The 12,906-nt window shown below is 37.9% G+C and overlaps 2 protein-coding genes across 4 annotated transcripts in view; one reads left to right on the top strand and one right to left on the bottom strand.

Moving 5' to 3' along the window:
• SPATA22 (spermatogenesis associated 22) overlaps positions 1-12,906 on the bottom strand; it is a 39,251-nt gene that overhangs the window by 20,579 nt on the left and 5,766 nt on the right. The window contains exon 1 of one of the 3 annotated variants that reach the window (XM_073235014.1): positions 11,026-12,027. The exons of the other annotated variants lie outside the window; for them this stretch is intronic. The gene's annotated coding sequence lies outside the window, so the exon portion shown is untranslated. Of the gene's footprint in view, positions 1-11,025; positions 12,028-12,906 lie in introns of those variants that run through there. 3 annotated transcript variants of the gene reach the window in all.
• ASPA (aspartoacylase) lies at positions 29-12,805 on the top strand. Its single transcript, XM_017653136.3, has 6 exons — positions 29-597; positions 3,718-3,913; positions 5,397-5,490; positions 8,231-8,338; positions 9,089-9,198; positions 12,426-12,805. Exons 1-6 carry the CDS (start codon positions 362-364, stop codon positions 12,621-12,623), a joined length of 942 nt encoding a protein of 313 aa, XP_017508625.1. The 5' UTR covers positions 29-361; the 3' UTR covers positions 12,624-12,805.

The raw sequence follows: 12,906 nt of genomic DNA, 5'->3' as shown, positions 1-12,906 counted from the left end.
CTGAAGGAAAAAAAGAATTTTTGTATGTGTGTGAGATACTAATTCATTATTGCATTTAGATCTACTGACCATTTGAGGGAGTTAGAAGTTAAAGTAAACAGCAGGATCGCTAGTTGATCTCTGCATATTTTAGTCCAAATATGGTAAAGGGCAGAACTAAAGAAGGGAGTGTCCCTATAATAAACAGAGCTCATAACTTCTAACAGAAAATTAAATTTTATGCCACTCAAGAGAACTCAGCACTTTGAACTTTGGTGAAAGTCTCATTAGATTGAAATTTCTAAACTTTTCTTAAGAGATTAAGTTTCTTTTGTTTTCCTCTCTTCTGAGCTGCAGAAATCAGATAAAACTACTTGATAAAATGACTACTTGTCATATTGCTAAAGATCCTATAAAAAAGATTGCTATCTTTGGAGGAACTCATGGGAATGAGCTATCAGGAGTATTTCTAGTTAAGCACTGGATGGAGAACGGCACTGAAATTCAGAGAACAGGGCTGGAGATAAAACCATTTCTTTCCAACCCAAGAGCAGTGGAGAAGTGTACCAGATATATTGACTGTGATCTGAATCGAGTTTTTGACCCAGAAAATCTTGGGTAAGACTTCATTTGTGTTGTGTGTGTGTGAAAAGTGGTATGTGTGAGAGAGAACATGTGATATTCGTGTCCGTACATACAGTCGCTTTTGTGAATAAGATTACTTTCATTTTTAATCATACTCCATTATGAATTACTCAGTTATCTAAACTGGGATTCACATGCTCTTTTATAAATTTTTTTGAAGTGCCAGACTGTTCTTAACTGATTTTCTTTTTAAATGTATTCATACAGACTGAGACAATAAATAACAAAGGTTTTTATTTTTAAACCATATCTTTAAATAAACAGATTTAATAATCTTTTCGTTAAATTAGTGTTTGGCCACCAGGCTTGCATGCATTATTTGTTAGCTTTCTAGGTGATTCACTACTGTGCTTTCATGCAGCTGTGTTTATGGTAGGGCATAAAGTTCTAAGTAAGAAAAATGTCATGTTTCAATTAATATTTGCTTAATTGAAAGGGTGGATAAATGCCCATCATTAGAAAACAGGAGATGGTTCTGTGGTCTGAGGAGGAGATGTACTACTGTCAGTGGTGGATCACTACGATAAAGGCACTTCACCTAAATTTTCTGTTATGTTACAGCTGATTTATAATACATTGCATACCACGTATGCAAGAGTAACACTCAGGGTATGTCCTTACTAATTATTTTTGCCTTTGTCTACATCATTATAGATACTACGTAGGTATATAGGGCTCTATGTATTTGTTGACCACTTCTTTCTTTAATCTACCTAAAAATATTATTTAACATCTATTGTTTGCAAGGTACTGTGCCAGATACTATGGGAGTACAAAGCTATGCACAAAATAGTTTCTACCCTCAAAGAGTTGGTAGACTGCTGGCTAAGATAGAAGCCATGGACAGAAGCAACTAACACACCACTGCTTTATGCATCCATTTTCTAATAAATGCTATTTGAGTTTAGAGAGTTACTTAAATTTAATCCCACCACAGATCAAAAGATGGTTACTACTTCTAGTATAAATATGTGTCACTTTATGGAATAGATGTTTTCCAGGGCAATTAGCATACTTTGTGTATCAAGCCATATTTTTACTAGCATAAATCTTAATTTCAGAAATGCCTTAATTTCATGACTGAGGTTGTATCAACACAATTAAGTTTTATCTATTCACTTAAAATAGCTACTAACTCTAGTATTACAAGTAAGAATTTGTTGAAGAATAACTCTTTTAATCTGGCATGTTAACTTTCCAAGTAACTCTGAAATGGACTAACATGACTTTACTATGACCACTCAATAGTATACATTTCAGTCTTTTAAATTAAATTCATTTTCTGCTTCTCACACTTAATACTATTCAGAGGGTAGACAGTTCTCCCTTAGAGTGATTATAGAAACTTAGGAGATATATCAAAAATAAATAATGAGACATATCAATTTTCCATCCTCCCTCTCCTAAATTTGCTCCTTTTCCCTATTCCCCATCTCAGTGATGTCACCCTTATCCACCAGATCCTCTATGGAAATCATCTTTGACTTTCGTGTTCCTCACCCCTCATGTCTAATGGGTCACTAAGACTTCCCAATTATTCAGGTATTGAATAATTTCAAGCATTTTGCAGATCCAATCTGATCCAACCTTCCTGTCCATTTCTACTTCCTTGGTTTGGTTCCTCTCTGGACAGTCAGAGTAGCATCCTAAAGAATCTCTCTGCATCCAGCCTCACTCCAATCCTTCCTGCCATCGATTCACCATGTGGTAGCAGCCATCAGGGTCATCCTAACATGCAAATCATATCATGTCTCTCCCCTGCTGAAAATTCTATAAAAATCTCCTATCCAGAATAGATTTAAGTAACTTAGTATAGCTGATGTGTCCTTTAGTATCTTGCCCCTGCCTATTCTTTCAGCTTCTTCCCTTGGGACTCTTCCTATAGGACCTGGACTCCATACATGAGAACTCAAAATGTCCATTATCTTTCATGACTTCAAGCCTTGACTCTGAGCAACTGGGTAGCTAGTGGTCATTTCCTCACATGGGGAAGCATTAGAAGCAAAGTAATTGGGGGTGAGGGGACCTCATGAACTTCTTTCACGAATTAACTTTTAAGAGGCATGCATATCCATAGGAACTATGTTTGGTTGCATATAATAGAAACCTGGAAGCAGTGGCTTAAACAAGGGTTTCTTTATCACAGGTAATAAGTGGGGAGGTAGACCATCCAGGGCTGGTACAGTGACTCAATAATATCATCAATGCCAGACTTTCTCCACCTTCCCCGATTGCACACTTCCACACTTCCTCGAATCGATGGCAGTCGAAAACTGACTACTCTACCTACTTAATTCCATTCCAGGCAGGAATTATACAGAGGCAAACTGTAGATCCCTTGAAGATACTAACAAAAATAGTCAGGGAATAGAAATATATGGAGAAATGGTTGAACAGTTCAATGAGGAAAAATAAGTTTTAACTATTATCATGCACAGTAAGAAAAAAAAATTTATCCTACCCATTGCCATACTGGAGGAGAGGACAGGTAGAGACTCATTTGAGAATTCAGTAAAAAACCTCATCCCAGAAAAAAAAGATGTATGCATATATCTGCAAATTTTTGCATTTTCTCAGGGTTTACAGACTTGTTAATAAAGCTTATCCCTGGACCACCAGTGGTTCCTGGACCTCAGTTAAGAACTCCTAATTAGGTAATGTGAGCACCTAAGTTTGACTATTGTTGTGCACTAGAAGTAGCTAGATAGTGGGGGGTGGAGGGAGGTGCATTTGATGACCTAGCCCCATAATAGCCAGGGCACATAACTACTAAGAAACTGTTGATTAAATTAATGGATAAATTTTGTTTGAGGTTGAAGTCAAATGGTAAATTCTATTTGAAATGTCCTTCCTGTAACCAGCCACCTAAATGAACTATTCACAAGCATGCCAATGCAACATTACATGGAAACAAATGGAGGGAAAAAAATGTAACTTTTCATTTATAAAGTTTTCAAATAAGTTTCCACCTCCATCACAGATTTGTCATATTAAAGGTTTGGCAACTGGTTCCTTATACACTGTATTCTTGTTGTATATTTATGTTACCTTAGCCACAGATGTTGTTAATCTTTTTCTTTCTGCTAATAACAGCAAAGAAACATCAGAGGACTTGCCATATGAAGTGAGAAGGGCTCAAGAAATAAATCATTTGTTTGGTCCTAAAGATAATGAAGATTCCTATGACATTATTTTTGACCTTCATAACACTACTTCTAACATGGGGTGCACTCTTATTCTCGAAGATTCCAGGAATGACTTTTTAATTCAGATGTTTCATTATATTAAGGTAATGTCCATGTTATTAACTTATAAGTTAGCATAGAACTTGTACTTTTCAGTCGGTTATAGATGTGCATCAACCAGAAAAGGGTCGGGAGGGAGGGTCCAAGAGAGAAGGGGGAGTGGGAAGAGCACCAGCTGAGGGGGCAGTGGTGACAGGCAGAAGTAAAGGAGAGGAAATGAATAAAAGAATAAATTCAGTGAGTGAAAGATTAAAACACTTGTGGATTCTTGTGTCTATAAAATTATAAATCTTTTGTCCAGACAGCCACCAAATCATAAGGTACTTGGGGAAATTAATACCAAAATTGAAAATAGTTTGGTGGATGCAGTTCAATCACAATTTTAGGAAACAAGACAGTCATTTAATGCTGACTAAAGAACAATGATAAAGGAATTGGTGTCTTTTGTCTTGCCCTTGTTTCCATTGGATTCAGATACCCCAGCACACATCTGTTCTTTTAGTACATCACATAGCTACTCAAATAAGGCTCAGAAACTTAAAAGATTAAAAAATTCAGCAGTTGAGAAAAACTGCTAGAAAACAACAACCAAGCAAAAACACAAAAGAAGTACTGTATGCTTATTTCTGTATAATTAATTTCCTTCCTTCCAGAGAGAGAGCTGTTTTGACTTAGTGGAGAGAGTTTGACTCATGTAGCCAGGAAAACCTGGGTTCAAATTCTGCCTTTCTCATTCACTAAGCTGGGACAAGGTACTCCACTCCTGTTTTATAAAATGCTTACTTTCCTCATTTTATAAAATTGGCATAATAAAAATTCTTACCCATATGGCTGTTCAAAGCTTTAAATGAGATAAAGTACCTAAAGTATTTAGCCTGGTACATAGCAGATAGTAAAGATTATCTATTATTTTTGTTTCCCTTGAGTTTTTGACAATAACTAGAGAGTAGTCTGGTAGGAGGTCATAATGCAGGTATTTTTTACTCTTTGATGCTCATTGAAGGGAGGGCTGAACGCTTTGGATGCAAGGCAAGAAGCAGCATGGCTGACACTGACATCAAAACCAACAGGCCTGTCTTGAATTCTCATTCAGATAAGTGGAGGTAGAGCAAGTTACCCAACCTCTATAGAGATTTGGACCACAGGGGTAGAAACAATTCATTAAGAGACCAATAACTAAGCTAAATATTAAGTGTAATCAGTGATGAAAACAAAACAAAACAAAAAAACAGATTCATTCAGAAGGAAAACTTATTTTATAGTCTTTGGCCATGGTTCTGGAGAAGTGTTTAATGTACATTTTACTCAGAAAGCTATGCATAATTCAATTTTATATGCATTTCATTTATATGTTTTCAAAGCTATAACAATATTAGATTTTAGAGCATTTTTCATAAAGCTATCTTAATAATCTTAGTTGATGTATTAAAGCCAAACACATTGAAAGCATTATTGACTCTCTAGCAGCACAGAAAACAAAACATACAGTCTTTACATAATAAGAAAGGTGTTTTAAATTCTTTTCAGACTTCTTTGGCTCCATTACCCTGCTATATTTATCTTACTGAGCATCCATCCCTCCAATATGCAACCACGCGTTCAATAGCCAAGTATCCTGTTGGTAAGTCATATTTCTCACTGTCACAACTGAACAAAATATGTCCCAGGTAAAACTCTGAGAAAATTATTTTTAAAGAATATTTATAGCTACTTTGCTTATCATTATGGATTCTGTCAAGAAATAAGCGAATTAACTCCAGGCAATTATTATTATATCAAATTTCCTCAATTTCATTGAGCAGCTTTCTGCATTTTAGGACAGAAACAATGAGCCAAGGGAATCCGAATCTTTCATAATGCACAGTAAACATGCCTGCTTCTTCCTCCAAGGAAGATATCAATCCTATCTTCCAAGACTGTTCACTATACAAACATGCTTGAAAAATAATCTGCAACCAAGGCAGCATCTTGCTGGCAAGATGTGCAAGAAGCACAAAAGACCCAGGGAAAATCTGCTCCCAACATTTCTCTTAGCACTTGCTTTGCAGTAGAGTCTCCCATAACCTGTTAGCTATCCATTCACTTGTTTGCCCTGTCAGTTACCGGACTGTGAATTCATCTTTACCTGCTGGTAACTTCCATCATGCAGGTTTGCAGACTCAGTCTCTTCTTCCTATCTTCCATTCTCTTTCTGGAGTGACCTATTAGCATAATTGTTTGCATACTATACCATAATCATTAAGATTGCTGTCACAACTTAAAATCTTTTTTGTTAGCTCTCAGATGGTTTAACCAAGAGTAATTTAATTTAAAAACAAGTTGTCAAACAATATAAGCAAATTTAAAGTTACCTTGGTTATTCAGTTATTGAATTTTAGTGCATTATCAAGGGATCAACTGTGGCAAACTAAATATCCAAGTGTAGGTAATTATTTGAAACTAACCAAGTGCTTAACAAAAGAAACAGAGGTCCTTGTTTCTCTGTGACACCAAATAAAGTGTAAGATTTTCAAAGTTTGAAAGCATTCTTGGTCTATGATGTTGGAGGCAATGTTGCTCTTAAAACAAATATCTACTGATCTGCTTGGCCCTTAAAAATAATGCCAAATCTTTCAAACATTTCAACATGACAGATTATTAAGTTCATCATAAATAACTGGAAATACTGTATGTACTGCTTCCAACTTTGATATTTTGTTTGGACTATTTTTATATAATTCACTCACTGGGTAAAAAAAAAAATGTGAGATCAGAGAGACACTTTCTCCAACTCAACATTTTATAATACACCTATGACTATTGCCCCATACAAACTTGCTTCAGCTTCTACTAGCCACTTACAAGGGCCACCTTTGCATTCCATTGCCAAGGCAGGTGAAATGTGACAGGGTCATTCTAGGTAAACTTTATCCCAGAAAGAAGCAGTCTGCTGCAGCCAGCCTTGTGATCATTCCCAGAGTCTTCTTTATTCTCTGTGTCTCTCACTGTCTCTGTCTGTCTGTCTGTCTTTCACACACACACACACACACACACACACACACACAGAAGAGTGAACAGACACAATCTCCTAACTTTTCCGGATCAACCGTGGCCTTATTTGAGACTCAGAAATGTTAATTTTTTGACCATTATTCCTTCAGCTGTATTCGAGATTATGCCATGGCCATTTCCTCTGATATAGGATCTTGTGTCAACGTTAATTTTTGGTTTGGAAAATATTGCCATCCTACCTATTATCCTCCATTCACAGTCAGAAAGTTAAAAAAATCAGGACTGTGTTAGCAAGGAAGATGGAATGGTTTGGGGGTAGGCAACCAATTAGGTCTTCTACAATATGCATGCAGACACACCCATGAACCCATTTCCACCCATTTGTACAAACCATCTAGGCGCAGATGAGTATCTTAGCCACACTGAAACGACATACTTTAATATATGTCTAAACATCTATACAAGAAAACTAAGCACAACAAATAAAAAATAAAGATAAAAGATGATATAGTAAGATCTTGCAAATCAAAAATAACAGAAGTGGGTGAAAATAGAACAGACAGAAAATAATGTATATGAATTGATTGGATGAGAATGAGAAATGGATATTATACTTGGTAAATTGTTAAATGAAGAAGGAGATGACTGGAGGGATAACTGTATGGAAGACTGAACAGGAAGGAAGGGAGTAGATAAGTGGTTTAGAGGAAGAATATTTTGTAGGTGTAAGGATGGATTGTGTTGGGGTGAGAAGAAATGAATACAGATTTATTCTAAGGAAAATTTAAACCATTGCATTATCATGACAGGATGGGTTGATATGTTAGGGGCAAGAATGTTGCTCTAGAGTTACATAGATTGTCATGTTGACTTAAATCCCTGGTGCATCTAATCTAGATTTCTATGACTAAATAGATGTCTTTCCACCTGTCAAAACTAAATGTTAGGTCTATGACAGTTTCTCTTTGTGGCCACTTTTTATTTTGTCAGTATAAATTTGTCTCCCTCTTTTACCATATTATGGTTTTTTAAACCTTGACAATATTAAAGGAAATTCAAAGAAAAAAAAGAAAAGACCCTGAGATTCTGCTACTCTAACCTGATTCTGATTATTTCCATGTTTGCTATGTTTCCATGTTCTATGTTGCCATGTGCCATGTTCTCTATGCATACAGCTTACACACAGATGAAATGTGCTGCTTTTATTTTTTGCTTTACATTACATCTCAAATATTTTCCATGCTGTGACATAGTCTACCTTTTTAAAAGTTTTAGTGATGGGATTCTAGATCTTGATATATTAAAATGCTCAATTTTATAATATACCTTAACACTTACTTAAATGTGACTCTGTCCCTTTCTGTACCTAGGCATAGAAGTGGGTCCCCAGTCTCAAGGGGTTCTGAGAGCTGATATCTTGGACCAAATGAGAAAAATGATTAAACACGCTCTTGATTTTATACATCATTTCAATGAAGGTAAGTAGCAGGTGGGAGTTGTTTCTGCAGTTGCTAGCTTGGGTGTGTCTGTGTGTAAATAAATCAGAAAAGGGAGATGAGACAGACACAAGTAGTGACTTAACCCTGAACATGTAGGGCTGGACTCCACTGCTGGCGCATGGCAATCACCCCAACATCTCACAGCACAAGAGCTGACCAAGTGTTTAACATAGCTAAGGGAAGGAGCTCAGAGCTGAAGTTACCTAACCTGCTGGAATTCTTCCTAAAGATATGCTGCCGTAGAATGTCAGAGCTGGATGGGCCCTCCAAGATCAGCTAATGCAAGCCTTCATTTAACAAGAAACTGGGCCTTGAGAAGTTGAGCATCTTGCTCAAGGTTATGGGAGGAAATCAGAGCCCAGGTGTCCTGACACCCAGTCCTAGCCTCTTTTTCTCCCACAATGGCTTTTTTGTTGTTGTTGTTGTTATCATTAATCTACAATTACATGAAGAACATTATGTTTACTAGGCTCTCCCCTTCACCAAGTCCCCCCCGACAATGGCTTTTTAAGTTCTGTTTTCTACCTCTGTCCATCAGTGTAACTTGCACATTGATGGAAATAATTCCAGAACATCTTTCAGCTTAATGTTATTTGTGAACATCCTTAATAAAATAATGTGTACTCCCTCTGTCTTCATTTTTTGGTTATTGTTCTTCTTACCTTAAACTATCTTTTTTTCAAGAGATCTTTTTTCAGTTGCTATTTAGACATCTTGTCTTTGCCATAGGGAAAGAATTTCCTCCCTGTGCTATTGACGTCTATAAAATAATGGAGAAAGTCGATTATCCAAGGAATGAAAGTGGAGAAATCACTGCCATTATCCACCCTAATCTGCAGGTAACATTTGCTGTTTCCTTAAAATATTCAAAATTCTGATGCCCCACCTTTGGATAGAAGTTTACAGTCCAAAAAGCAGTTTACATACATCAGCTCATTTGTGTTCTCAAAAATGCTACAGTGTAAGTAAAATATTCAGACTGTCATTCAACAAATACTTATTGAGTTTATCTGATATTTATACTCTAGATATTCTAAAATCTAAACTCTGTTCTAGAAATCAAAACCAGATGCTCTAAGTGAGGTGGGGAGGGGTTGGGTCAGATAAGGCCTCTCAGAGAAGGTGAAATTCCTGCCCAAGTACACTGGGTAAGAATTATCATACCTATTTTAACATGAGAAAACAGAGAGGCTCATAAGTTAGATCCCTCCCACAGCCACAGAGCTCTCAGTGGCAGATCCAGAACTAAGGTTCTTTGCAGGTGACCACATTGCGGCCACCTCCCTGGGTTCACCACGAGCAAGTCAGAGCCACACAATCAGAACCTCTTTCTCTGGAATGCTTATCTGGTTTGATCAGTAATGCCATAGTGAAGGAGGAAGAAAAGGCTCTTGGGAGAATGTAGGAGGTTTAAGTCTGGAAAGGGCAAAAGTAAAAGCAGGGAGGGGCAAAGATTCTGAAAAGCGGAAACACACGTTACCGTTGTGAGTACCCCCCACAGCCTCAGACCTCAGGGATGGAAGAAACACCGCAGATTACCTGGGCTGGGGCTTTCAAGCCTGGCTTCACACTGCCCAGAGAGCCTTTAAAAAAACAAGGCCAGGATTCCACTCTGCTGACCTTATTGACCTGGATAATCAGAGTGGAAACCACTGATCCAGTTCAAACTCCTATTGAATGACCCTAATGAAAGCCATCCTCACTCACACTCTAATCAAGTAACCTGTCCCCAAAGACTGGTGGAGCAAGTGCTACTTGTGCCTTAGGGGGATCTAGGTGGAAACCAGAAAAGGGAGCCTTAGGCAGTGTTTTGAAGGAAAGAAAGGTCAAGATAAAGGGAAAGAAAGGGAGAAGCACGACAGGTAACAAAACTAGCAAAAATGAGAAACAGAAGCGAAGGTCATTACCAGCCTCAACATGGGAAATCTTTGAGTTTTATATTCCTCAAGGATTATAAAGGACTCCTCAAAATCATCCTGGGGATGCAGAGAAGTGAGATTAATGAAATCAGTAAACAAATAGTGATAGTGTTCAGTCTTGAAACTCAGGAAAAATAGTTTTGATTCAATAAATAATAAGGAATAGCTCAGTATTCTACCAGAGAGCTTGATTAGTTAGTTATTTTGGTAAATATATCTGAATGACTATTTAACCTGTTCTGGGTCCTGAGATTCAAGCTCATGGAGCTTCCATACCAACAGTGGGTGAACAGGCCATGAATAAGTAACCAATACGTAAGTCACATCATTTCAAACTGTAATGCGTGCTGTAAAGGCAACAGAACAATAAGGTAGAGGTTAACAGAGTTCCTGTTGGGTGGGACAGCTGGGAAGAGCCATCCCTGGATGACGGCATTCAAGCTGCAACCTGGAGGATGAGAAATCAGCCTCGTTGGAAAACAGGTGCAAAGCCTGGAACAAACTTGGAGTGTCTGAGAAACAGCAAGAAGACCAGTGTCAAAGGAGAGCAGGAGTGAACAGCAAGGAGTGAGCCCTGGAGCCTGAGACAAGACAGGGACCCGGTTACAAGCCCAGATCTTATTCTAGAGTAAGGGTTCTTAATCAGGAATGTGCACTGGAATTATTTAGGATGTACCCCGAAATGCCTGGAGTCCTTCACAAAGCACTACAACAACGCTTCTCAAACTCAGAACACAAAAGAATCACCTGAGGAGCTCTTAAAAAATCCTGATTCCCAGCTTTCATGCCCAGAGACTGATTTAATTCACCAGCGTGGAGACAGGAATCTCAGCTAGGTTCCACAGTGGATTTTCTTGTGGCTCAGGCTTGGGTGGCACTGCGCTATGTGGGAATCCCTGCAGGTGGAGGTAGGCACAGCTGTGTTGCAGAATCTCCTTTCGTTGTCCTGGGCATATCCTCTGACTCAAAACCTCTGGTCCAGAGCAGTAGTTTTCAGCTATGCTGTCCAGTGGACTCACCAGGGGCTTTAAAACAAAACCAGTGTACTATAAGTGAAGCAAGAGGGAAATAAGGAAGATGTGTGGTGGAATTATGTATGTTGAGTATGTTACGTGGTTCTTTTGACCCTATGATATGCATTTGTCAGAGCTCATAGAACTGTACATAAAAATGCATGAATTTACTGTATTTCCATTTTGAAATAAGTTTTTAAAATAGTGATGCCTGAATCCCACTCTTGAGATCCTGGTTCAGTGTATCTGAGCTGGGCTGTGCCCCTCTACTCATCTATATTTTTTAAACATCCCAAGTGATTATAATATGCAGCCAGGGTTGAGAATCTCTGGAGATTTGTTAACATGAAGATTTTGATTTAGCAGGTCTGCAGTGGGGAATGGCTGTTCTGACAAATTCCCAGGTTCTGCTGCTAGGAAATGTTAGAAATGCAGATTCTTGGGCGTCTACCCCAGACCTTCAGATTCAGAATCCACATTTTAACAAAATCCCTACAGGAGCTGCAAACATATCAAAGTTTAAGAAGAACTGCTTTAGGGTTCCTATGGTGTTAACATTGTTGTTTGAGGGCTCAAAAGTCCTAATCCCTGGTGTGGGACCTTTCAGGTAACTCAGTTGTTATCCTAATGTGGAGACACCTTGTCTTAGACTTTTCCTGGCCACCCCCCACCCCACCGCTGACCCAGCCCCATAGAATAGAATCTCTTTATATCTCCCACACTATAATATCTTGCACACAGAGGACTCTTAACAGATATTTCCTAAATTTTGCTGAACAGAATTAACTTCAGCTAGCAAGAGATAGAATACACACTTACAGGGAGGTGCATTTAGTTTTCCTTTTAATATTACAAATCTCTGACAGCATTCAAGGCCAACTTGATATTGAAGCAGACTCTAATTACATGTGTCAGTTATAAATATTAAAAGGGAAACTCTTAAAACTGCTGCCAAAATCAATTAGTCCATCTCAGGTAAGTCAGATCATTCATATGCCTCTCAACACATCTCTCAAGTACTTCTTTTAAAAGAATACAATGCTTTAATTTATTCATTGTCTAGAGTCTGACATAAAATTTGAAAGTAGAAGGAAAAGCAAATGTAATTTCTGTGTTTTAATTGTTTCCTGAGAGGATCAAGACTGGAAACCATTGAATCCTGGAGATCCTGTGTTTTTAACTCTTGATGGAAAGACTATTCCATTGGGCGGAGACTGTACCGTGTACCCGGTGTTTATAAATGAGGCTGCATATTATGAAAAGAAAGAAGCTTTCGCAAAGACAGCTAAACTGACACTCAGCGCAAAAAGTATTTGTCCCCTTTTCCATTAGAAATCACTTCTAGCTCACCTGTTACACAGTATCTGGAACAAGCTTAGTTTGTAAGCTCCTGATGGGCAGGATTATGCCTTATTCAATTTCCTACCCATAGCACCTAGCCCAAGGCCTTGCACACAGTGGGCATTCAGGTAAAGTTCCTGAATGAATGAATAAATTAATGAATAGCTTTTAAATGTATCATGTCTGAACATAGCTTATTCAAAGTGAGTTTCTTATTTCTGTATAGCTTTTTTATACATTATACTTTGATATTTTAACGTTCTTAATAAAGTCT

Source organism: Manis javanica, chromosome 4 (assembly GCF_040802235.1).
Source record: "Manis javanica isolate MJ-LG chromosome 4, MJ_LKY, whole genome shotgun sequence".
Lineage (NCBI taxonomy): Eukaryota > Metazoa > Chordata > Mammalia > Pholidota > Manidae > Manis > Manis javanica.
This window is presented reverse-complemented; position numbering and strand designations above follow the sequence as displayed.

Bases quoted from the DNA above. Each gene is read 5' to 3' on its own strand.
- ASPA (XM_017653136.3), top strand. From the start codon at position 362: ATGACTACTTGTCATATTGCTAAAGATCCTATAAAAAAGATTGCTATC. The intron at 598-3,717 runs GTAAGACTTCAT...TGCTAATAACAG, and splicing joins TTTGACCCAGAAAATCTTGG to CAAAGAAACATCAGAGGACT. The intron at 3,914-5,396 runs GTAATGTCCATG...AATTCTTTTCAG, and splicing joins AGATGTTTCATTATATTAAG to ACTTCTTTGGCTCCATTACC.